The sequence below is a fragment of the Muscardinus avellanarius genome (genome assembly GCF_963383645.1).
Source record: "Muscardinus avellanarius genome assembly, chromosome: 9".
NCBI lineage: Eukaryota > Metazoa > Chordata > Mammalia > Rodentia > Gliridae > Muscardinus > Muscardinus avellanarius.
In genome coordinates, this window is record NC_137795.1 from 111,710,000 (window position 1) to 111,737,659 (window position 27,660).

The 27,660-nt window shown below is 39.6% G+C and overlaps 1 protein-coding gene across 5 annotated transcripts in view; it reads left to right on the top strand.

Annotated features, from left to right (window-relative positions):
• The window catches only part of DPP6 (dipeptidyl peptidase like 6), a gene marked incomplete at both ends in the record, with an annotated part of 1,069,233 nt that overhangs the window by 765,387 nt on the left and 276,186 nt on the right, over nt 1-27,660 (top strand). For all 5 annotated transcript variants that reach the window (XM_080701136.1, XM_080701138.1, XM_080701135.1 and 2 more), the window contains one exon: nt 17,796-17,890. In XM_080701136.1, coding sequence (XP_080557262.1) covers nt 17,796-17,890 — 95 coding nt within the window. The remainder of the gene's footprint in view (nt 1-17,795; nt 17,891-27,660) is intronic.

The window sequence follows — 27,660 nt, forward strand, 5'->3', positions numbered from 1 at the left end:
AGATGAGCATTCAACACAGAGTCCAGCACAAGTGACTTTGACATGAGCAAATGCATTGGCTACAATAGGTAAACCTGCTCCTTGAAAGGGGCAAGGTTGGCAAAGTCAGGCCATTGTCCATAAAACAGGCCCTCTGAACAAGTGGATAAGCACACACTCAAGTGAGAGCTACTACCGTTGCCCTGTGTGACATTCGTGGCCCCATAGAATAAGTAAGTATGATGATATTGTCTGGGGGAGGAATGTTGACTTTGTCATTGTACGGTGCTTGATGTAGGGGAAGAAATACTTTGGTTTTTAAACAGTTCCCAGCTGATTGTTAAATGACTCTGGCTTAACATATGACAGTGTAGATACAAAAATTACAGCAGTTGTGTGTACCAAAGCAAATGTGAAAATAAACAGAAGAGAAAGAAAGGAAACCAGGAGAACTTGGGCTTTTCAAAAACCTATATACTAATAGAATAAACAGAGTCCAACTTAGAATCCTCAACACCAGCACACCGCTCCTCCACCCTTGAGAAATAAGGTTCAAGGATGACTTTTCCCAGCTCCACCAATATCTATGAATTGAAAGGAACTCTCCTGTCCACCAAAAGGACAGAGTTCATTACTGGCCAAAGACTGCTCTGTCCCTTTGACTAAGAGACCACCGTTGAGATGAAGGCTGCTTCACTCATAAAAACAATGTCTTCTTCAGTGGAAGAACTGAAGTGCCCAGCATTCGTTTCATGGATGGCTATGATGTGACGTTGCTGGCACCCCTTAAAATCTAGGGACCTGTTTGAGACCCTCCAGCTGGAGGGAGCAAGTGAATCGGAGAGCATGGGGCATCTCCAGTCCCTTCACAGGGACAGTGAGGCTGGGCATTCCTTAGGTCTCTGGAGCCATTCTCCCATAGGTCAGGACCACCCTGCCTCTGGAGGACCAGCCCAGCACCTGCAATTAGTACTTAGATGAGAGGAATCTAATTAGAAAAACTTGCTTTTTGACAAACAGAAGCCACTGTGCCTCTTTTGACCCAACATTACCTTCCTCTGACAATTTTTGTGAATTAAGCCAGAAGGAAGAAAAACTAGAATACGAAAATAAGAAAGAAGAGATCCTTGGGACCCTTCGAGTCCTCCAGTTCTAAACAGGCATACTGAACCTCAGTCCTGCTCCAGAGCTTCCCAACACCTGCTCCGAAAATCTCTGAAGTTTCCCAGCTTCAGAGCTCATTGTTCTGTGAAGGGGCCAGACAGACCCTAGCCTGGGCATCTCCTGCTGCTGAAGTCCTGCCACCCTCAGGCCAAGGCTGGTGGCTCAGAGCCTCTACCCACATCCACCTTTTTGCCTTAAAGCATCTTCCCTACACTGGTCTTTTGAAATTCTACCTTCCCCTGGTGGCAACTCAAGCCCTCCATGTGGGGATCGCCTCCTCATCCATCACCTCGGGGTCTGCAGCAACTGCTGCTCAGAGGCCACATTTCTCCTGCCCCCAGCACACGTCTGCACACAGAGGTCGCCCATCCACCGAGCTCCACCACACACATGCTTCTGGAAACTGAAGCTACGTCATTTTCTCACCTCCTTCCTCTGCAATAAAAAAGTACAAAAGGAAGGATCTGAACTGATCACCAGCACCAATTAATATCAATACTTTGCCAACCTTATGTCCTCTGCCAATATTTTTTTGCTAAAAATATTTCAGTGTAAATTATGTTCTCATTTTATTTCATCTTGGAATACTAAAGCCTGCATCTCCAAAGTACTTCCTCCCAAATATGCCCAATAACATGATTACACCTACCGAAAATATCACAGTCCCTAGTATCTTTGAATTCTCAGGCCATGTTCAAAACTTCTCTTTCATTCTCAAAATATCTCCCATAGCTTTTCCCCCCTTGCAGCTTGGATCAATTTAAAGGCCATAATTACGACTGATTACATCTCCCAAGTTTCTGTTAATAGAGAACATCTCTTTTTCTCAGTGATGTAAGTTATTTCTGTAGATTCAGCCAGCTGTGTATAGACTGCCCACGCTGCGGGTTAGTCTGCTTTTTGTGGAGTGATTGAACAGACTGACCTGTGAGGTCTGCTGGAACGGGCTGGAGAGGTGATAGCAGAGTTCTCCATTGCAAACACACTGCTCCCACTGAGACGAGCATGTCTTCTGTGGGGAAATATTTTGGTACTGAACAGATTCTCCTCACCTTCCTTCCAGATGAAATGACACACTGATTCTCTAAACCAACCATTCCACTCTCATGAATTGTCATGGTGTTTAAAAGGGGTATTCACACCTATAAACATATCTGGAGTATACTTGAGCTACCACAAAAGTAGACCCGATTGCTAATTATTCATGTTTAATTAGTCATTCTTATAGTAAAAAGGTGACATAGTAGTAAAATCCAACTGTGGAAAGTGAAAAAATGCTTTTTAAAATATTTTATAGCTGGACATGGTGGTACATTCCTGCAACCCTGGTACTTGGAAGGCTGAGACTGGAGGATAACCGGTTCTAGGCCAATCTCAGCAACTTAGCGAGACCCTGTTTCAAAATAAATAAAAAGGGCTGGAAGTGAATCTCAGAGGAAGACTGTCCCTGGGTTTAGTCTTTAGTAGCAAAAAAAAAAAAGAAAGAAAGAAAGAAGTTGCAAGTACCACTGTGGACCCATGAAATTCTTTACATATTCAATGTGCTCTAATAAATTGTGGCTTATTCTTTTGGCATTCAAACTGTCCCACGTTTGGCCCCTGACGGCCCCTCCAACTGGTCCTCTGTCCTTGTATTCTCTGTCCAGTGCATTAGGTGCTGTGCCACAAGCCACTGCTCCACTGCAGCGACACACAGAGCTGCCACCTCACACCTGGCCCATGGTCAGGTAACTCTGCTATCTCCAGGTGATGTTGCTCCTGTGGCTGACAGCCTGCTGGCTGGGGCTTTCCAGAGCTTGCCAAGCAGCTCAGCTCTGCTCCAGCATCTTTGTTTCTCCTCCTGGGACCAAATCACCAGGCCAAGCACATTTGCCTGGTGGGATGGCAGAAGCCAAGGGAGAGTGTATCCATCTGAGCTGGCCTGTTGAAGGCCTTCCTGCTGGTACTTACTAATATCACATTGGTGATTCATGTGTCTGTCCAGACTACTAAGGTTTTCTTGAACATGTCACCACTGGCCACCAATGCCATAAATATTTGATTCCTGCCCATTAAGATATTCCAGATTCACTGTTCATTTTATGTACCTCAGATCTGGAAACACCCCTTTTGCCCAGGACTACCCGGTCTTTTTTAGTAACAGTGGTACCCAGAAACAAACATCTGGATGTCCATGCTTTTAACTCTTTCTGTGGAGAAAACTAGCAAGTAGATAATTTCCAAAGAAACACTAGTTTCTAATGTTATTTCAGACGCAGTCTATGGTTGAACAGTATGAAGTTTTAGCTTTTAACTGAACTTACAGGATTTTAATGTGGGTCTTTTTTTCTCATACAGAAAAACTTAGTACCCAAGAATACTAACAGCTACTTACTCAGTTGCAGCTGTATCTTAGGATATGGTGCTGTTATGACTATGTAGATTGGCGAACACATAATTTTAATCTTGTTTCTTCTGTGTGCTGCCTTCTCCTCCTCCCATGTTGTTTAGAAGCAAACTTCAGGTGCCATGTCAGTTAATCCTCATAAGTTTCACTAGGAACATATCTAAAAGATGAACACTTTTTTTTTTTTTTCAAAATGGCGACTGAGGGACACAGTACTCCTCAGTAGCTGAAGCAAATAAAACTTCAGATACTTAGAAAGCTGTGTCTTAATCAACAAAAAAATACATACCAGGAACCAAAACAAATCCTGGTACCTCGGGGGAACTCTGAACTTGAAGAAGAAGAAGAACATAGACCCGGACACCGGACCAGCTGCAAACGCTGATCAGCGGCCGCGGGCTGCTTTCGCGGGCCCGCGGAGCTGCCTGCCCGATAGCCCCGATAGTCCCGCAGCAAGATAATCCGGGACTGAAAACAGCGAGCAGCTCCCACGTCAGAATTCTGTGTACCCACCAGCGACTGGATCACAACAGCATAGAGACTCCCACGAATCCTGAACCAAGAAAGACAGGTACCTGCGGGCAACGGGAAGTGTGGACCCTAGTGTGCGCTGCACTCCAACCCCCCAGCACGCCCAAGCCTCAGACCCGAGCACTCCCCTCTGCGCACCTTGTCGGCGCCCCGGTTCCCTGCTAGCAGTCATTGCCTGTCCCACTCTCTCCACTAAATTGGAGCCTACCTGGGTGGCTAGCCCCCCCCCCCGCCACCTTGCCAGAGACTGCCTTCAAGGCTGCGAAAGCCCTGTGTAAACCGGAAATCTCCTTGGGGCACCCCCAGTTTCTACGTCCCGCGGGAGGCAGAGGCCTTTACTGGGCACCACGCACTGGATCCTTGAGCACCTATCCTGCACTCCTGGCCCACCGCTGGGTGTTCCCACCCTCCTGATAGCCAGAGGCTCAATTCTAAGCGAGAACGAGAACTCAGCTCAATACACCTTGGAAGAGCATACCAGCAGCAACAGACAGCTGCATCCACTCACTCCTGGGTCCAGTAAAAGCAGCACACCCAGCCTGCACCCTTGGAATAGGCAGAGCTCTGGCAGCAAGCGTGGGCACCCAGGAACCAGCACCCATTTGCCCAGGGTACATCTTGGGACCACACCGGCTAACCCAGCTGGAATTTCCAGAGACACAGGAAAATCCATCGGGCCACAATATCTGCACAGGACCTCAGGGGGAGGTTCTAATTATACCTTGGTCATGCTCCACCCGTGTCGTAGGGAAGCACAGGCTGGAGTCTAGGGTGGTGAGTGCAGAGGTACTGACCACAGGTTAGAATTTCGCAGAACCTGTGAATTGTACAGAATCAAATAAAAGTGAAACTAGACATCCGGACACATAAACCTAAAGCAGCTAAAGGAGAGAAGGTGTCCAAACACCCAGAGTGACCTAAGAAGATAAAAAAATAGAGTACAAAGAAAACTAAGAGACATTGGATGGTATTCTGAAAGTTACTAAAGCAATCACATACGCACATATTATATAGGCCTGACCCCATATGCGTAAATAAGGAGGACTGTTTATTTTACTTTTAATGTGGATGTTTTGTTTTATATTGCTTTTACAGTGCTTTTGTTTTGGTATGGTTATTGCTGTGTTATTTTTTTTTCTTTCAACCCATACTTCTCTTACTTTCACATGTTGTTTTTATATATATATATTGGATAGTTTGCCTTATTTTTTTATTTCACACAGCTGCTAGCTCCTTTTATTTTATTCTTGTTCTTTTGTCCTCTTTCTTCCTCTTTCCTTCCTTTATTTTCATTCTCCTCCTTTGATTGGTCTTCCTCCCTATTTCTAGGATTACATAATAGTCTTGGTATCTTGTGTGGATTTTTTTTTTCTATTCTTTTTTTGTGTCTGTCTGCTCCTTCCATCACCCCTATTTACAAACCTTCCCACACTAACCCTACATACTTTTCCCCCCCAAAACTTTTCCACATAATATACCTCCTGGTCTAATACTCTAAGTATCTCTTACATTCATAATTACTCCACGAACGACAAGAGTCCTAGTAGTTAACTCTCTCTCATTCCTAGCAAGATTTCACCTTATGATACTCAAAGTCTTTCTCAACCTAAACATATCCTCTACCTAATCTGACTCCTTTACTAATCACCCCAGCTCCTCCCACATCACCCACCCTCAACACTGGAAAGGCTCTGCTGACTAGCCGATACCCCAACTCCTAATATTAAGATTTGACTAAGCATAATACTCAAGAACGATGGGTAGAAACCAGAAAAACAGGACAGAGAACGCTACAAATATGAGAACCAGGAATTACGAAGAGACAGCAGAAATCACGAATACTGACCTACTAGAAATGCAAGAAGGGGAGTTCAGAATCTTGTTGTTCAATATGATGAAAGGATTCAAAACAAGTATAGAGGAGGTTAAAGGTGAATTAGAAACACTAAAAAAGAATCAGAAAGAGGTCTGGAATGAAATGAAAGAGGCAATAAGTGAAATGAAGACAGCAATTGAAAGAAACTCTGGAAGATTAGATGAAATGGAAAACAGAATATCAATATTAGAAGACAGTACATCCCAAACCGAAAACACAGTCAGCGATATACAGAAATCGTTACAGCAACAAAACCTAAACATCCAGCAATTATGGGATAATATGAAGCGCCCTAATCTACGGATAATAGGCATTGAGGAAGGGATAGAGGTACAGACCAAGGGCATCTGTAATATCTTCAAGGAAATAATCTCAGAGAATTTTCCAAATTTGGAAAGAGACTTCGATCTTCAAGTCCAGGAGGCATACAGAACTCCACTGAGACAGGACCAAAGAAAGACCACTCCACGCCACATAATAACCAAAATGACCAATATAGAGGCCAAGGAAGGAATCTTAAAAGCAGCGAGAACAAAAGGACGGGTGACATATAGAGGCAAAACAATAAGAATCACCCCAGACTATACAACCCAGGTCTTGAATGCTAGGAGAGACTGGTATGACGTGATTCAGACCCTGGAAGAAAATAACTTCCAACCAAGGCTCATCTACCCAGCAAAACTACTATTCAAGATCAATGGTGAATCCAAAGTCTTTCACGATAAACAGAATCTCAAAAAATTCATGAATTCAAAGCCAACACTAGAGAAAATTCTTAAAGAAATAAACCATAAGGAAGAAAAAAGAAGCAGACTTCAGAATCAGAGAAGAAAGGAAGTTAATAAGTGGGCCACTTAAGTAAAGAAGAAAGATCACACCACCCAAGAGTAGACAGAACACAAAATGGCAGAAAACAAAAATCATATATCAATAATATCTCTTAATGTCAAAGGACTTAACTCACCAATCAAAAGACATAGATTGGCAATGTGGATTAGGAAACATAATCCAAATATATGCTGTCTGCAAGAAACACACCTCACAGCCAAAGACATTCACAGGCTGAAGGTGAAAGGATGGAAAAAGATATACCATGCCACCAGTGACCAAAAAAGAGCAGGGGTAGCAACCCTAATATCCAACAAAACAGACTTTAAACTAAAACACATCAAAAGAGACAAATCAGGGCACCTCCTTTTACTAAAAGGAACACTATACCAAGAAGATATAATGATAGTAAATATTTATGCCCCAAATATGGGTGCAACCACATTTGTAAAACAAACCCTTCTGGACATAAGATCCCAAGTAGACCCAAATACAATAATTCTGGGAGACTTTAATACGCCTCTCACACCACTGGATCGATCTTCAAGGCAAAAGATGAGTAAAGACGTTTTAGAACTAAGGGAAACCATAAACCAAATGGACCTAATAGACATTTTCAGAGTATTTCAACCAGGAACTACAGAATACACTTTCTTCTCAGCAGCCAATGGAACCTTCTCCAAAATTGATCACATCCTGGGACACAAAGAAAATACCAGCAAATTCAAAAAATGTAATATAATTCCTTGCATCTTTTCAGACCACAACGGAATAAAAGTAGAAATCAACAACAGGAAACTCGAAAGAAAGTATTCAAATTCATGGAGAATGAATGATACACTATTGAATGACGAATGGGTAAGAGCAGAAATTAGGGAAGAAATAAAGAAATTTATGGAAACAAACGAAAACAGAGACACAACCTACCAAAACCTATGGGACACCATGAAGGCAGTACTAAGAGGAAAGTTTATTGCATTGAGTGCCCACATAAAAAGGACGGAGAACCACCAAGTAAAGAACCTAATGACACAGCTCAAGGATCTAGAAATTCTGCAACAGTCTATTCCCAAAGCCAGCAGAAGGCAAGAAATCATCAAAATTAGAGCAGAAATAAATGAAATAGAGAACAAAAAAACAATTCAGAGAATCAATAAAACAAAAAGTTGGTTCTTTGAAAAGATTAATAGAATTGATAAACCCCTGGCCAACCTAACCAAAAGAAAAAGAGAATCAACTCAAATTATCAAAATTAGAAATGAAAAAGGAGATATCACCACAGATAGTGAAGAAATTCAAAATATTATCAGAAACTACTTTAAAAATTTATACTCCAATAGACTTGAAAACCTGGAAGAAATTGATAGATTTCTAAGCACAGTTAACCTTCCTACACTTAGCCAAGAGGACATAGCAAGCCTAAACCAACCAATAACAACCAAAGAAATAGAAATGGCAATAAAAATTCTTCCACCAAAGAAAAGCCCAGGCCCAGATGGGTTCCCAGCTGAATTCTACAAAACCTTCAGTGAACAACTAATACCAATACTGCATAACATGTTCCGGGAAATTGAAAGAGATGGAACTCTTCCAAATTCCTTCTATGAGGCCAGTATCACATTAATCCCCAAACCAAATAAAGATACCTCAAGAAAGGAAAACTACAGACCAATATCCTTAATGAACATAGATGCAAAAATTCTAAACAAAATACTAGCTATACGCATTCAAAACTATATCAAGAAAATAATACATCATGACCAAGTCGGTTTCATCCCAGAAAAACAAGGCTGGTTCAACATACGCAAATCAATACATGTTATTCACCACATAAATAGAACCAAGAACAAAAACCACATCATCATAGCAATAGATGCTGAAAAAGCATTCGACAAAATCCAACACCCATTTATGTTAAAAACACTGCAAAAAATTGGGATAGAAGGAAAGTACTTCAACATCATTAAGGCAATATACTGCAAACCCAAAGCCAACATTATATTGAATGGGGAAAAACTGCAAGAATTTCCGCTACAGTCAGGAACAAGACAAGGATGCCCACTATCACCACTCCTTTTCAATATAGTCCTTGAGACTCTTGCTGCAGCAATCAGACAAGAGAAGGAAATCAAAGGAATTCACATAGGAAGAGAGGAATTAAAATTATCCTTATTCGCAGATGACATGATCCTTTATCTGGAAGACCCAAAGAACTCAACCAAAAGACTTCTGGAGCTGATTGACAAATTCAGCAAAGTCGCAGGTTACAAAATCAACCTAAAGAAATCAGTGGCTTTTCTTTATGCCAACAACGAATCCACAATGAAAGAAATTAAAACAACAATTCCATTCACTATAACCTCAAAACCAATAAAATACCTAGGAATAAACCTAACCCAAGATGTAAAAGACCTCTACAACAAAAACTATAAAACATTAAAGAAAGAAATTGAAGAAGACCTTGGAAGATGGAAAGATCTCCCGTGCTCATGGATAGGCAGAATAAATATCATCAAAATGGCCATTCTGCCAAAACTGATCTATAGGTTCAATGCAATTCCCATTAAAATACCAGTGACATTCTTCAGAGACCTAGAAAAATCAATCATGAATTTCATATGGAGAAAGAAAAGACCTAGAATAGCCAAAGCAATTCTCAATAACAAGAAACACGCAGGAGGCATTACAATCCCAGACTTCAAACTATACTATAGAGCAATAGTAGTAAAAACAGCATGGTACTGGCACAAAAACAGATATACTGACCAGTGGATTAGAATAGAAGATACAGAAACAAACCCACACATCTTTAGTCAATTAATCTTTGACAAAGGGGCCAAACACATACGCTGGAGAAAAGACAGCCTTTTCAACAAGTGGTGCTGGGAGAACTGGCTAACCATTTGTAAAAAGATGAATCTAAACCCCTATATCTCACCAAACACAGGAATCAACTCAAGATGGATCAAAGACTTAGAAATTAGACCTGAGACTGTGAAGCTAGTAGAGGAAAGCATAGGTTCAACACTACAACATATTGGCACAGGCAGTAACTTTCTCAACAAAACCTCCAAAGCTCAGGAAATTAAAGCAAGAATAAACAAGTGGGATAACATCAAACTAAAAAGTTTCTTCTCATCAAAGGAAACTATCAATAACCTAAAGAGGAAGCCTACAGAATGGGAAAGGATCTTTACCAGCCACCATTCTGATAGGGGGCTAATATCCAGAGTATACAAAGAGCTCAAAAGACTCTACACTAGCAAAACAAACAACCCAATCAAGAAATGGGCAAATGAACTAAATAGACACTTCACAAAAGAAGAGATACAAAGGGCTAATAGATACATGAAAAGATGTTCTTCATCACTGGCCATCAGGGAGATGCAAATCAAAACTACACTGAGATTCCATCTAACCCCAGTCAGAGTAGCAAGCATAAAGAAATCAAATAACAACAAATGCTGGCGAGGATGTGGGGAAAGAGGAACTCTTCTACACTGTTGGTGGGAATGCAAACTAGTTCAACCACTATGGAGATCTGTGTGGAGATTCCTAAGAAAGGTGGGAATAGATCCACCATATGATCCAGCTATACCACTCCTGGGTATCTTTCCAAAGGAGTTGAATTCAGAGAACTACAGCAACATATGCATACCTATGTTCATAGCAGCACAATTTGTAATAGCCAAAATATGGAACCAACCCAGATCACCATCAACAGATGAATGGATAGCAAAACTATGGGAAATACACACAATGGAATTCTATTCAGCCATAAAGAAGAACAAAATTATATCATTTGAAAGAAGATGGAAAGCCCTGGAGAACATTATGTTAAGTGAGATCAGCCAAGCACAGAAGAAGAAGATACATATGTTTCCTCTAATATGCCCAAACTAGGAAACACAAAGAATACCAGAGGGACTCCAGATATTGAAGGGGAAATACTAGCTAAGTTTGGATGGTAAGATAGGAGAGGAGGAAGGCCGGTCTCGATTAATAAGGGTCTACACTTGAACATGTGTAAAATTATGAATAAGACATGGTTAACCTGGACAACCATTGGTGTGTGTGGGGGGGGAAATGTGGGTGGGGGGAGGGCACCAAATATAGTGTAAATGTATACTATTTATGTTCAATAAAAAAAGTGTTATATAAAAAAATAAAAAAATAAAATAAAAAAATAAAAAAATAAAAAATAAAAAAATAAAAGATGAACACTTATCTTCTTGTTTGTTAGAAAAGCTTAACAATCATACTACCCTGAAGAAGAACCACAGTAATCAGTCCATTCTTGATAGTACTAATTATCTTAGTAATGTTTCAATTTCTAATAGTCGTATAAATGACATTATTTATGGAAGAAATCAGATTGGATTTGTCTGTCTATCTGTCTTCTATATTGAAGCTCATGGTAGCGATTAAAAACTTCCTCTATCCTCTGTACTTCTCCAAATTCTGGTTGTGTCTAGTTAAATTCAGGTTCAATTTCATTGATCTGTGTATGTTTTGGGGAGATGCATTCACTGCTGGTGTGGAGTGTGTCCTTCAGGAGACACCTCATTCTCACGGTCCTGTTCTGTGTCATTAGTGGCTATCGGTGATCAATATCTTAGCTCATTAGAACCACTAGATGGTGAAACCCTTCTTCCATCCACCTTCTTAATGCAATATCTACAGTACTTCCACAGATGAAACTTTTCCTTATCTAGTCTATGGTTATTCAACTATATAAGTTGCATAGGAAAGAAGAAAACTGTTGTTGCTTTTTCTTTTTGTTCACCAGTTTTCACGTAGTTTGTTGACTTATAAGACTCTTCAGTGTTGGTCAGTTGAACCCGCTTTTGTTTTTATAATTTTAAGTTCACAGGCTTGCACACAGATCATGAGCTTTACACCATTAGTTATTATTCTTATCGATGCTCCAGGTGCCTGTCCTTGGATGGTGGGACCCTCTTCTGTTGGTTCCGGATTCACTCTGCCATGGTCCCGGTAGGCTCTGTGGCGCCTTTGCTTTCCAGAATCTTCTATAGCAAACCCGGAATCAGCCATTTATAGAAATAATCCTACTTTATTGGCAGAGAATTATGTTTCTAAACTACAATGTGGGTGCTAGGAATTACGGATCAATATGTTTTGACCAGCATATTGATCTTGACTATTTTAGGATACATTCATATCATCTGCTATTTATTATCTAAACATACAAGAATACTAATAAATGATAGCTGGAAAAAATTATAGGCAACCAAACATCATTTCTATTAGTAGTTATTTAAAACAAAAGACGAACCTGTTAAAAAACAAATTTCCTCTATTCACTGTATACACTATTTGTTTCAGAGTGAAAGTCTTTTCCTATATATTAATTCTTTGTGATATTTAAAACAGATATTGTATGTAAACTACACATGGAAATGAAAACTAAGGCAGCTCTTTTGTTAAGAAATCTGTAGTACCATGAGCTGACATAACATTATTTAAATTTTCATTATAGGTATAACCTTTGAAAGATGTATTGTCAAGTAAAAGCAAGCAACATATAAAGTCAGCTGATGTATGATCTCTGAGTAAATGACTGGAAACTTATCTTATTTTTCATAAAGCTAATTTGTTACACAACAAACTTAAATGAGGCGTATTCATCTTTCTTGTGCCAGCTACCAATGTTATTTTTTTCTATTATTTTAAAGCTTTTAGCTTGAAAAGGCTTTGTAAGCACACTGAACAATAAGATTAATGATTTATTTTAAATGCAGAGAACCCAATATTTGGCATGTGCAAAGTACCTAGCAGTTGGTGGTGCCCTGAGCTTTTGTTTGGAAAATCTTTCCTGAGGCCCTTGACTACATAATCTTAGAACTCCTGTCCAGCATGGCTTCCCAACTTTATCTCCTGACCCCGATAGCATTCAAATGCACATCCATTGCCCCTTTGAAACATCTTACTGCATTGTGGCTATAAGAATAACACCGCTATAACTGCTTCTCCTGAAGAGGCACAAAGGGTATAATTTGGAAAACCACCCCATCCATCCCACTTGCTCAGTCAGCCTCCGATGGCCCTGCTCGCCCTGGGCAGTCGCTCCCTAGTGGCTCTGTGTGCTGTTGCACAGGTGAAAGAGATCTTTGAGGAATTAGACTTACGAGTGCACTAAGTTTTTTCAAATCATTGTGTATTTATTTAGCACTTGATTTCTCTGTGCTCAGTGTTATGGAGAAGGGCAATAAATACATGGGCCTGTCCCTCTGGGACCATGTATTCCAGTGCAAGCAAGAGACAGAGGTATAACAGATATAATCTCACATACTGCGATGAGTGTAAGATAGGGTGAACGGTGTGTGGGCTGAAAACAGACAGGGATTAATTCTGCCAGCAGGACCATGAACACTGTACAAAGGAACTGACCTTTATGCTGAGCCCAAAAAGCTCTTACTCGGCAGGAGTATAAGGGCATCGCATCCAGAGGGAGCAGCACGGGGGAGCAGGGAGGCAGGGAAGTCACAGCTACCTTTGCGATGCTTAACAGAGTATGACAGAAAGGTAAAATGCAAAAAGGTCCCAGGCCAGAGTATGAGGGACTGTGAGGATCAGGGACTTGGCCCAAGTAGTTTCTGCCAAAGGGAGAAAAAAATGTTTTATAAATCATGGGCTGTCTGAATAGAGACTGGATATAAAGGAGACAGTCCCATTCTGGAGGCCGGTGGGGCGGTCTGCAGTGATGTGATGACCATAAGAGCCAGGTCAGGGCCATGGGGATGGAGAGGAAGAGATGGCTCATGAGGCCTTCAGAGAAAAAGAATGAGCAGGTTGTGGGCTGATGCAAGAAGGGATCCCCCATGACTGGCTTCCGTGTCTCTGCAGAACTGACCCATTAATCACATAGGTGTAGAGAGAATCAAAGCAGGTTAGACAAAGACAAAATATCTGAATTGAGGGTAAAGCCGCTACCCAGGAAACAAAGTTGGCATCCAGGCCTAGCAAAGAAAATTGCCTGCTAGAGCTTGAAAGAAAAACTCTAATAATAATAATAATAATAATAATAATAACAACAACAACAACAACAACAACAACAACAACAACAACGGTCCTATTGTCTAGGATATACTCCAAACTTAGCTGGCATACAAGAATGAAGAAAATGGAACACACTTCCAATAGAAGGGGAAAAATGAAGTTTTTCCTGAAATGGAACAGAATTTTAACTCACAAAGATTTAAAAATAGCTATTATGACTGTCCTCAAAGAATTAATAGAAGCATGTATTCAGTGAATCAAAATTTGTCATAGAAGTGAGAAATCTTAGCAGAAAATAACAGAAGAAATTTTTAAAAATGAGAATTTCCAAAGAGAAAGTTTTCAAAATAAAAAAATTCACTGGGTGTAGTTGACAGATGAATGATCATGACAGTGGAATGCCCAAGTGACCTTGATGACAGTTCACTATAAATCATCCAAGGTGAACAGAGAGGAAAGAGCTTTTATAAATAATAGATCTGAAAGATGATGTCAAACGCAACATAAACATAATTAGAATAAAAGAAAAGATGGGCAGAAAAACTAGTTATCAAATTAATGCCTAAAAATGTGAAGAATGCAGATACAAGATGCCCAGTGAACAGCAAACAAAATAAATATAAAAGGCCCAATGTAAAATATCCATTAAGATGCTAATGCAAAGAAATACATTAAAATAAGTAAATAGGTAAACGTTTTAGTTGAATGCAATCCCACTAATGTGTGTTTACCTTTGTTTCCTGTGCCTTTAGGGCATTACCCCCTAAAACTCATAACCAAGCCCAATATCATGGAGCTGGCTCCCCATGTTTTCTTCTAGGAATTTTATAGTTTATGATTTCAAGTCTTCAATCCACTTTGAGTTGATTTTTATCTGGTGTGAGGTAAGGATCCAATTTCATTCTTTCTGTGTCTAGATACTCAGTTTTCCCAACATTACTTATTGAAGACACTAAAATTATCCTATTGTGGGTTCCTGGCACCTTTGTGAAAAATTGATTTTCTATTAAAAAAAATGTGTATTTATTTCTGGGATTTCTGCCCTGTTTTCTGGATTCATGTGTCTGGGTTGTTTTTTTTTGTTTTGTTTTGTTTTTTTCCTGACATCATAGTGTCTTGATTATAACCACTTTAAAACATGTTCTGAAATTAGAGGATATGATTACTTTTTGCTTAAGATTGTTTGGGTTATTTAGAATCCTTTTGTGATTCCTTACAAATTTAGATATTTGGGTTTTTTTGTCTCTTTGTTTTGTTTTTCTGTTTCTGTGAGAAATGACATTGTGACTGTGGTTAAGATCACATCAAATATGTAGCATGGACTGGATATTAATAACATCCCCAAATCAAGGTTTGTGAAATGTAGCTAATGCCATCCAGAGATGAAAATCAATAGCTTTGACAATTTTATCAAAAAGGATGAAAAATATTAAATTAAGTATTTAGGCTTCTACTTTAACATGCTAGGAAAAGAAATGCAAATTAAAGTCAAAAGCAAATGGAAAAGAGGAGAGGAAAAAGAACACAAATCTATGAAGTGGAATACAGAAATAATAGAAGTGAGACTCAAATGTTCCTTGAAAATGTCATCAACATTAATAAACATACATCCAGTTTAATCAAGAGAAAAAGAGAGAGGACACAAATTACCAATATAGGAGGGAAAGTAGGGACATAATTATAGCTCCTACTACCTTGATAAAGCATAATCTATTGTCTTACTAAAAGGATAATAAAGTAACATTAGGAACAAATTTTATGCTGATGGGCTCTATAACACATCACTCCAAAATGTGGACTTGAGGACACAGCAGAAGTACAGCCACTCTGACCTCTTACTCTTTTCCCCTGAAGCAGGCCATAAAATTTCTTTGATATTCTATGAGCAGGTCCTAAGACCACTCCACAGGTGCCTTCCCACCCAGAGGAAAGGAAGGCTCCTGTCTCTGAAGACACAGGGACACAGCGAAGATTGTGAACACACAGGCCTTGCTATGTGTCCTCAGTTGGTTGACCACTGGTTCATCCCCCTTGCGTCCAATTACACTTCTCACCACTGTCTATTCTCCACTAGACCTGAGCATAAACACATGCACACTTCCCTGTTTCTTTAAGTCTCCACTTCTGAAGCCTCCTGTGTCAGGTAAAGCTCACCCTGAGTAGATGTGTATGCTTCTCTCTTGTTAATCTATCCTCCCTTATGGGTGGTACAGCACAAACTTAGCAAGAGGCAAGAAAAGAAATCTCTTCTCTGCTATGATACTAAAAACTTGCACTCTACATCACATGAGGAAATTCCTTGAGTGCCCCTTATTATCAAGACAAACCTAAGAAGAAAGTCAGTGCTTGAATAGCTCTCAATTAAAGAACTTAATTTGTAATTTAAGACTTTCCTACAAAGAAAACTCTGGGCCCAGATGGCTTCACTAATGAATTCTATCAAATACTTAGGGCAAAAATAGGCAAATCACCATAAATTCTTTTGGAAAACAGAATAGGGCTGAATACTTTTCAACTCATTTTATAAAACCAGTAATACTCTGACTCTAAAGCCAGACGCCACAAAAATAATCACAAGAAAAGAGAGCTGAGAATAATATCCTTCATGATCACAGATGCAAAAAAATATTAGCAAGTTAGAACCATGAAAACATAAAATAGTATAGTACAGCAGGCCAGTGGGCCTTAATCCAGGAATACAAAGTCAGTTTAACATGAAAATCAGTGAATGTAACTCACCATTTTTATAAAGATTATGGAATAGCTTCAAAAGCTACAGATATTTTATGTACACCAAATACTTCCTAATTGTATAAAGTCCCTGCATTCAGCGTGGTTGGTACTGTGAGGACTGAGGTGAGAGTAGAGCTTGGGACATCTTAGGAGAGTTCTTTGTCCACTGAGGGTGTAATTGATTTTTAGAAATCTACTCAATATAGAAGCTTGTGAATGAAGAGAGGTACAATGTTATCAAAGTGAGCAGTAGCCGTATTCTTGTAACTTTCTTATGGAACTGCTAGGCTGATCTTCAGTGCTTTTCAATTTGTTTGAAAGCAATTTAACTTTCCTCATAAAATCTAAACATACTCAAGTCATGATAACTTTGCTCTTGAATCAATCCAGTCTATATGACATTTGAAGTTATCAATTATTCAGTGTAAAACATTAAAATGACTCAGAGTTCCCACCTGCATTCAGAAAGTCTCTTTCCATCTGCCTATAGTGGCCTGGCTTCCTTTTCACCAACAGTCAGCAAATTTACCTCTTAATCCCAAGGATGTATAAGCGCGCGCACACACACACACACACACACACACACACACACACACACACATTTTACTACATGATTCACTGATTTTTCAGAGGGACAATTGAAATCCAGGTTGACTACAAATACAAGATCAGAGTCACTGACAGAATGATGTAAATATTCAAAATATATTCATGGCAGCCATACTTCCCCATAAACAGCAGGAGGAGCCTGTGGTCAGAGAGACAGAGATAGAGAGACGGCAGAGGGAGAAAGATGGCGGTGGGGAGAGAGAGAAGGGAAGGGAAGGGAAGGGAAGGGGAGGGGAGGGGAGGAGAGGAGAGGAAAGGAGAGGAGGGAGAAAGACCTGTATGATGGGACCATGGTGACCATGTAGTGACACCTGGTCTCCAAGGTCTCAGTTGCAGGAAATAATTCCCTTAACTGTCACTGCCCTTCACCCCCATGTGAGCTGACTTCTTCGTCCACTCAGTATTCTTACCAAGAAGGCTCCTCCACCTTCTGGGCATGTTCATGCTGGTGCCTCTGTCTCTGGGTAGAGTGTTAATGCTCAGGGAGCAGCAGCACATGAGCCAACATTAAGCAGAGCCAGAATATTCACTGTGTCTCAAGGGCTCTTGGGTGAGATGGTGTGTACCGCGTTCTCAGAACCAGTCAATTCATTTTACAGTAAGTGTCCATCAAAAGCCTAGGTGAGATCCTTGATGGTTTGTGTTTCTCTTTTATTTCCTCTCCTGCAGATAAAGAATTCATCTACAGAGAACGAGAAGGAACTGTGATACTGTGGAACGTTGAAACAAATGATTCTACAGTGTTAATAGAAGGCAAAAAAATTGTAAGTACTCTCTCTAATGACCAGGATAATTTTAGTTGTTTTTTTTTTCTCCTGTAAGTCAGTAAAGCAGAAAATGACTTTAGGTTTCAAGTTTTAGTAGAGCCAAGGAAAGGCAATAAACTTGTAATACTATAGGCCAAGCAACTAAAGATAATGTGAAATTGAAACCATACTAATTTAATAAGATGAAAGCGCAGGTTCCTTCAGCATCCAGGAATTTCTCTGCAGGTGTTGGAAGCAAGCGTTGCATATCATATATAATTGAAAGATAAAGCCCCGAGGCCTTTACACATTTACAGAACAATTGCACTAATGCCTACAGAATATTTCAGTAGAACACTCATTTTAAAAAAGTCTCATGCGCCAGGAATATTAACTTAAGCACTGTGACTGTACCTAATGATATTAAATCATAGTTGTGTCTTTAGAAAAAGACCTGAGTCTATCTGAATGCCACTGCTTTATCATCTGAGAAAACCTGTTTTCCCTAAGATTTGAATGACATGAAGATGTGAGGTTCATGGATAAAGATATTAGAAGCATCGACTGAAGTTACGTACCAAAAATCAACTTGAAGAAAATTAACTGTATTTCTTTGTTTGCAGTATGTTCATGCTCGGTATGAGAAGTAGAATTCCAGCTTCTAAGGAGTCGATCACTTTCTTGTCTGCTACACTGGGGATTTTAAAGCAAGAAACTGAGGCCGAGTCTATGTGAGAAGCAGGGATTAAAACAGACTGGGGATTCTGAGCTGGGAGAATTGTAAACTGGCTCTGGTCTGACTGAACACACATAGCGTAGGCTCCGATTGTCCTGGATTACAAGTGACTGCAGAAAAATTCAGTCCCCAGGTATTTTGGGGAGGTCCCCTGAGCCTACATGGTTGATGATCTTCTCAGAGTCCTGAGGACCATTCAGTTGCTGGCCCCAGGTGCCCTGGACCAAGGGAGGGAAGGATGGCTTCACTTTTGGAGACCCAAGCTCCAGATTCTTAGAAAGGCCACTCCACCTTCCTCTCCCTGCTAAAAGACTGTTGCCTGGATATTTACATACTTTTATGTCATTTCATTTTGCTTTAAAGATATACTGTTAAAAAAAAAAAAGCTGGGCACAGTGGTACACACCTATAATCCCAGTGCTTGGGAGACTAAGATAGGAAGATCACAGGTTTAAGGCCATCCTCAGCAACTTGGGGAGACCGTCAGTAATTTAGTGAAACCCTGTTTCAAAATACAAAAGGTCTGGGAGTATAGCTTAGAGGTACACTGCTATGGGTTCTATCTCCAGTACCCTCTCCAAAATAAAAGTTTATTGATGTGTGATATTAAATGGCTCCTGCCTTTAAATAGACACCATGAAAGAGACTCTGCACTACTGGATGATGTGATCACCCCAAAATGATCCCTGTATTGAACTGAATTGTGTTCTGTGGAGTAAGACCTGGAGAAAATGAAAACACCTGTACTTTGCATTAAAATCATCTTTAGTAGAATCACTCTCTTACAAATACCTAATTCAACCCTCTTAAAAATACTAAAGTTGCAGAAATGGTTTTCTAATACTGAGGAAAGTATCATTCTGTTGCTGCGGCTAAGGACATTTTAATATCAGAATGTGCCAGGATTTCATGGGAGGGTGTCGGCTTCATCACAGCAGGCACTGGACGTGCAGCTGGCCCTGGAATGAACCACAAAACTCTCAACTGTCTTCTCTTCCTAAAGTCAATAGCTGTGAGAGATCGTGTCTTCTAATTCAAGTTGTTTTAGCCAAATAATAAGGTGACTTCAGAAACCACCTAGGTAAAGTCTCCCCTCACGTGCTAGCTGGTTTATTTTGCATACTAAAGTCTTTTTGCCTTAAAATGTCATTTAATACTCTCTTTATACAAACTTTTTTTGGGCACCCAATGTCTGAGGTCCCATTGATTCATAATTCTTCTTTCAAGGCTGTATGTAAATGTGCCTCCAAACAGATTTCAGGAAAGGAAAGCAGAATGTCATTTGGGGACCTGCATCATAATTTAGAATGCAGAGGCTCCACATTCAATTTCCTTTGAGCCAGCTAGTCGCTTAGAATGTTTCTGTTTTAATGGCTCCATCTCCAGGTTAAAGCTAATTTCTCCCAGTATCTTTGAACTCGGGCCTTCTGTGAGACACAGCAGTAGAATCTCTCTGTACCCACGTGTTTTCATGAGGAGGTATTGAGCAAGTGGGACAGACGTTCTGAAGGGACCAGACTGGGCAGGACCATCTACAGTTTGCAGGGAACAGTGAGCTGCAGGGGACAGACAGGGAGCAGGGCGGCCACTTCAGTCCTGTTCTCTCACCCCCCCCAATGACCAACAAGTTGGCCCTGTCTTGCTCCAGTAGAAACTCTGAGCTTTGTATAAATGCATACCCATGTTGACGGCAGCACAGCTCACAACAGCCAGATTCTGGAACCAACCTATGTGTCTGTCAGCAGCTGAATGGATAATGAGAATATGGTATTACATGCGATGGAATTATATTCAGCTGTGGACAAGAGCAAAATTATGTCATTGGTGGGAAAGTGAATAGAACTAGAATATTATGCTAAGTGAGATCGGCCAGGCTCAGACAGTCAAGGGTCACAAATTTTCTCTCCTATGTGGAAGCAAGCTAGAGAGAGAAATAGGAAACAAAAAGGGCCCCAGATAAATGAGAGAGGCCAGTAGAAATGAGGAAGGGGACTGAGTAGAAATGAGGAAGGGGACTGGGGAAAAAGGAGGATTGAGGAAGGATACAGTTCAAATAATGTTATGTCCATATATGAAGCTGCCACTACCAATCTTGCTAACATTTTGGGGGGAGGGAGCAGGAAGGGATCTAGAGGGAAATACACCAACCGTTGTGTTCTCGTATCACCTTGGACCTCACTGGGATGTATAGTTACAATTCACCAAAAAAAATATTAAAAATGATGAAGGCAGCCTGAGGCCCCTAAGAGACCAACCATAATGTCTAGTTTGGTTCAGAAAACAACCTGAATAAGTGGAGAAATGGGAACAGATCATAAATTCTGCGGTTAGCAGAATTTTAAAATAGATCCTACAATCTTGCTAACTTCATTCTCTTTCCCAGCCAGCAACACAGACTGTTTATGTGAATGGGCATATGAATACATCCAAGCCTTTGCCTCCTGTCGCTTTATGGCACTTTGGCTCTTCCCTGGCTCTTTCCCGGGCTTTGTGGGTGGAGGACAGCCCAAGGAGGGCAGACAGTGAGCTAGCCCAGCAGAGAACAGTTGAGAACCGAGAGGAGGGAGCTCGTGCCCAGTGCTGTGCTCGCGTATGTGACACACCTTGCCTCCCCTCAGCTAGGTCCTTTGACTGGAAGTTGTAACTCAGTCGTCCTCTATCATGTCCCCGAATATAAGAACCCATGAAATAGGCAAACACATTGATCATTTCACATGTAAGCATAAAATTAGCATCCTCAATGACTGCATCACAGTTCATACATTCCTGGCTTTCTTTTTTTTACATGATATTTTGACAGTGGGATATTTTCAGATCCTTATTATCTGATAGCATACTGTAAGGAAACTCAAACATTTCTGCTGAAGTTTCAATATTTGAGTCTGCTGAAATGAACTGGCAAAAGGCAGATTGGCAAGTGGGACAACATGCTGATTTTCTAATGTGCGTTTATGTACTAAAACTAAAACTCAAAGAAGGGCCAAATAGGTGAGGCTCAGATACCCTTCTCAGAGGGCAGAGAGAAGCAGAGTCCATGGGCAGTTTCAGAAGGGGAGTAAGAGATTGTCAGGGGCAACAGATGAGCCTGGGACAGAGTTTCTCTGTGATGGGGGTGCAGTGTTTGATTTTTAGGCTTGTCCTCTGTGATATCAATTGAATCTTCCTTGCTTAACAACATTTTAGTAGGAGGATTTGAAAACAACTTGGGTTCCTCTTTGGAAGACCTGGTCTTTAGATAGAAGACTTCCAGAAAAAGCCCTTTTCTGGTTTTGCTGTTTCCAGAGACTCTTGGACTAAAGCCCAGAGCAGCATATTTCAGGTTGTCAATTTCTGAGCCCTAACAATATCATACTTGATGGCATAAAAGAACCAATTTTTAGGAAATATTTATCAAAAGGCCTTGGTCCATCTTCCCTATTTTAAGTATTTCTGTACACCTCTTTTATATTTCTGTAGACAGTGAACTAAGTACAGTTTGGTTACCACAGGTCCATCTTCTCTAAAGATGCCTTCTCTGGGTCCAAGGTACACTGTTTGCAGCTGAAAAGCTTACAGGCAGAAGGAGGGTCTGCCTTTGACTCTGCATCCCACATAGTAGGTGCTTTGTAACCATATATTTTATGAATGAATATTAAAGAATAATGAAAACAATAAAGATGAGCAGCTTTCCAGAAACATCCATGAGATGAAACTGGAAGGACCATTCAGCTATCTAACCCAAACTCTACTCTGCTCAATAGTGACTGGACCTCAGGCAAGAAGGATAAGCTGTGTACAAACTCCTCCTCCCTGAAGTCTCAGGAAGACTAAAGGAGAGAGAATAAGGGACATTCTAGAAAGAAAGTCCCACGTGGGTTCCAGAGTGTCAGTGTCAAGCATCTAGAGAGAATCGGTAGGATTCAGCCTCAAGCAGAATAAGTGGGGTGGTTCTGAGCAGTAAGACCCAAAAGAGCACCAGGTCCACAGGAGCATAAGAGCACTGTGCTGGAGGGGGAAGCCCAAGCATCCAGGCAGAAGTAGTAGATAGTAGAATCTGGGCATCCTCAATTGGCCAAGCAGCAGTAGTAGATCGCAGAATCTGGGCAGCCCAAGAGTCCAGGCAGTAGTAGCTGGTGATAGACTCTCCTTCCCTGTACCGTTGGCCTAGGCTGTTTTCCAGAGTAAAGCCAGATTGTCAGTAGCTGGAAATCAGAACAAGAGGCACTCTTAGATTTCTAAAAATAAGTTTTTAAAAACAAATGCCACTCTCAGTATCATGAATGGAGAAGGAGGTTTAGTAGGGAGGAAGCTGAGGGGAAGGTCACCAAGTGCTGTGTGCTCACATGCATTGATCACTATGAATATTATGATGTGAGACTGTATTGCACCAATAAAAGTATTTTATAAATTAATCAAAACTAAATTTTACTTGAATTGCATGCTCGATGTCACAGGAGTTCTAAGACATCATACTCTTCATTTGGGGTGTGTGTGTATGTGTGTGTGTGTGTGTGTGTTTGTGTGTGTGTGTGTGTGTGTCTTTTACTAGGGATTGAACCCAGGGACATTCTACCTCCCAGCTACTCCCCTAATCTTTTTTATTTTTTATTATTATTTTTTTTAATTTTATTTTATTGGTGCACTGTATTCATACATCATAGTGGGATACAAACTTTTGTAGACATACATGCACACATCGCCCAGTCAGCCCCCACCCAATCCCCACCCCATTCTCTCCCCATCCCTCCTTCCCATGCTTGGCTTAGTGGTTGACATCTAGTATTATAACAATTTATCCAAAATTAAGAATGATAATCTCACATAACAGTTTCATTTGTCTGATACCAAACGTTTGATGATTTAAAGATAGCATTTCAATATTTCTTTTTGCTTTCTTTCTTACTAGAGCATATTTTTTCTGTTTTTTTTTTAGGTGAAACTATCATATATTTATATATTTATTTTTCAGAAAAAAATCTATCCTAATATGGAATATGAATTCTAGATACCCAAAACGATCTTGAAAAAGAACAAAGCTAGCAGATATATATTTTCTGATTTCAAACCATATACAGCTACAATAATTGAAACAGCGTAGTACTATTCTAAAGGCAGATATATAGACCATTGGAGTTAAATACAAGCCTAGAGCTAAATTCTTCCCTATATTGTCAAGTTATTTTTGACAAGGTTTCCACGAACATTTGGTGGTGGAAATAATAATCTTTTAACTAAATATTGTTGAAAAATAATAATTACATGGAAAAGAATAAAATTGCACCTTTACCTAATCCCATATACAAGTATTAACTCAAAATAGATAAAAGACCTAAATATAAATCTTAAGACTATAAACTTTTAGGAGAAAATCTGGGTCATAAAACCTCACAACATTGAAATTGGCAGTGATTTCTTGGATATGATTTCAATGGCACAGGCAACAGAAGAATATACAAACTCCCTAAAAAATAAAAGAAAATATTGTATATCCAAAGACAATGTAAACAGAGTTAAAAGTTACTAATAGAATTGGATAAAATATTTCCAAATGCTATATCTGAAGGTATATTAATATTCCAACTAGAAATCCTAAAAATTAACAACAATAAAGGCAAACAATACAACTTAGAGATAGGTAAAAGACTAACATAAATAATGAATCTCCACAGATAACCAATCTTAGTTGTCTGTTGGATGGAAACTCTTGTTTCTCTGGTTCTGGTGAGTGTTACCTATTTCTTCTTTGTAGTTAATCTCTTTGAGTATTTTCTCTAGCGCTGGTTTTGAAGACATAAATTCCTTCAGTTTCTGTTTGTCATGGAAGCTTCTTATTTCTCCATCTAATTTGATAGAAAGTTTTGCTGGATAGGAAATTTTTGGCTGGAAGTTGTTTTCTTTCAGAGTTTGGAATATGTTACTCCAAGCCCTTCTGGCTCTCATGACTTGGTTTGGGAAGTCTGGAGTGATTCTAATTGGTTTGCCTCTGAATGTCAGTTGGCCCTTTGTTTTTGTTGCCTTTAAGATTCTCTGCTTGGCTTCCACATTGGTCATTTTGACAATTATATGGCGTGGGGATCCTCTTCTCCGATCCTGTCTAAAGGGAGTTCTATAAGTTTCCTGGATCTGTGTATCAACCTCTTGCTCTATATTTGGAAAATTTTCTGCTATTACTTCCTTGAAGAGATTGTTGATCCCTTTGGTATCACTTTCTTTTCCCTCTTCTATTCCAATTATTCTTAGGTTAGCTCTCTTAAGATGGGCCCATATTTCTTCAATGTCAGATTCCTGCTGTTGGATATTTTTTATTTTTTGCTGTCATAGTTGTTTTAGAAACAGGGTCTCCCTAGGTTGCTGAGATGCTCATTAAATTGCCGAGGCTGTCCTCAAACCTGTCTTAGCCTCTCAAGGACTGGGATTATAGTTGTGTGCCACCATACCTGGCCTACTCTTGTTTTTAAAATAATTTGAATGCCAAACTTTGTTTTCTTATTTTTGTGCTCTCAATAAAATTCTTTTGTCAGAAAATTAACAAATTATAAGAAGGATTTTGTTATATAATTTTCCCTTGCAAAAAAATAGCCACTATAAATATATCATATGGCCCAAGCTGGCTCACTGGATATTTGGCCAATGGTCAACTTATTCCTGAAAAATCTCATAAATATTCTCTCTACTGAACAGAAGACTGACTTCTTCCTCTCTCGCTTCTTCATTCCTTTCTTTCTAGTACAAGTGCACATAAAATGGGCTTAGTACATTTTGCTGAATTGAATTAAATAGATTTCATGGGAACTGTAATTCATATGGAAACTTAATAACTCTCAAATTCTTCTAAAATATAGAAAAAACTTCACAAAGGGATGAAGTGTTTAGTCTTTGCTTGAAATTTAAATATTTAAAACTGAAATAGTCTTTGGACATGTGTCAGTATTTGTCTTGGTCAGTATTCTCACTGAATAATACAAAACAGCTGACCACACAACTTAGAGGAAAGGAAATGTATTTGCTCACAGATTTTGGAGATTTGGGGATTCAGTCCTTGTGAGGCTGACATCTACAGGGCTCAAGGCATGATGGTAGGAAGAAGAAAGACGGGGAAGATAGCATATAGACTCTGCCCCTCATACCACTGAGAGGGGAACAAGAAAGGCCATATAATCAACCTTAGCAAACAACACCCACTCCCAGCATGGCTACTTGTCTCCATGAGGGCTACGGGGAGGTTCTAAATCCAAACCATTATAGTATCCAAGCTCTATTTCAAGAGCTTCCGTATTTATTTTATGTATTAGAGCTATATATTTATATTGGTACAATATAATTATATCTGATAGTGACATTCAAAGTGATAAATTCATATATTTACATGACATCTCTTGGCACGGTTTCTTCCTAAATCCATCCCACTACCACCTCTCCCCTCCCCCAGCCTTCTTCTACAATTCCACTAGTCCCTTTCCCCATTTGTCTGAGTCTCTTTTCTTTGCTATTTTCTCATTATATTCCACATATGAGAGAAAACATACAAGCTTGACTTCCTGAGACTGATTTCACTCAGCATAACATTCTCTAGTTTTATCTGTTTTCCTAAAAATAACACAATTTTGTTCTTCTTTATGGCTGAGTAAAACTCCGTTGTATGTATATACCACATCTTCCTTACCCATTCATCTACGGACGGACACCTAGGTTGTTTCCATAATTTGGCTACTGTGATCTGTGCTGCTCTAAACATGGATATGCATGTGTCACTATAATGTTCAAATGATCAAATATTCAAATGTCAAATGGTCGTTCCATTCCTAGTCTTTTGAAGAACCTCCATACTGATCTCTACAGTGGCTCTACTAATGTACAATCTACCAACATCATATAAGCATTCCTATTTCCCCACATCCATGATAGCATTTGTTCTTACTTAATTTCTTCATGATTGCCATTTTAACTGGAGTTAGAATCTCGGTATAGTTTTGCTTTGCAGCTCCCTTGATTGCCAGTGATGTTAAACATTTTTCTTGCCCTTGTTACCATTAAGGAGGCATCACAATACCTGATTTCAAGTTATGCCATAGAGATATAATAACAAAACAGCATAATATCAGCATTAAAATGGACTTATAGACAAACTAAACAAAATAGAAGATACAGAGACATATTTGCACACTTACAGCTAGATGATTTTTTTTTTACAGAAGTGCTCAAATACACATTGAAGATAGCCTTTTCAATGAGTGGTGCTAGGAAATTAGACCAGAAACTTTACAAATACTAGAAGAAAAATAGTACCAACACTCTAACTTATAGGTACTGGTAGAGACTTCCTCAATAAGATCCCCACAGCTCAGAAAATAAAAACCAAGAATCCACAAATGAAATAGCATCAAATGCAAAAGCTTCTGCACAGCAACATAAACAACAAAGAATATGGAGAACCTACAGAATGGAAGAAAATCTTTGCCAACTACTCCTCTGATAGAGGACTAACACCTAGAACATGTAGAGAACTCAAAAAGCTTAGCACCAAGAAAATGACGAAAATTTGGCAGTTGAATGGGGTACAAACATCTCCACCTTATTTTTCACATGAGGAAACCAGGAACGTCCACACGAAGCTCTGGTTTGACCTTCTTCTATGTGCTGCTCCAGGATGACTAAGAACCAATCACTGTATTGACTGTGACAGACCTCACATGCCTCTTTTACTGATAATACCTATGGTGTCAAGAAGTGGAAAAGTGGATGCTGTTATCCATTGTATCATAAATTGTACTGGGTGTTTAGAAAAACAACTCAGCAATACATTTCAAGACCAATATAAGTATTTATGCCTTTTGAGTCACTCCCGGGAGTTTTTCACAAGTAAATAATCTAAAAAACACAAGTGTTGAAGCATTGTTTACAAAAGAGTGCCTGGAACTAGGAAAATGAGATAAGTAAATAGAAAAGGTGAAATATGATGTAGCCATTAAAATAATAGCTACAAAGGCTCTAGAGTGGTGTGAATAAACGTAGGATGTTCTAGTGAATAAACAGAAGAACGCAGCATCTTGTACTCTAGTTGACAGCCTCAGGC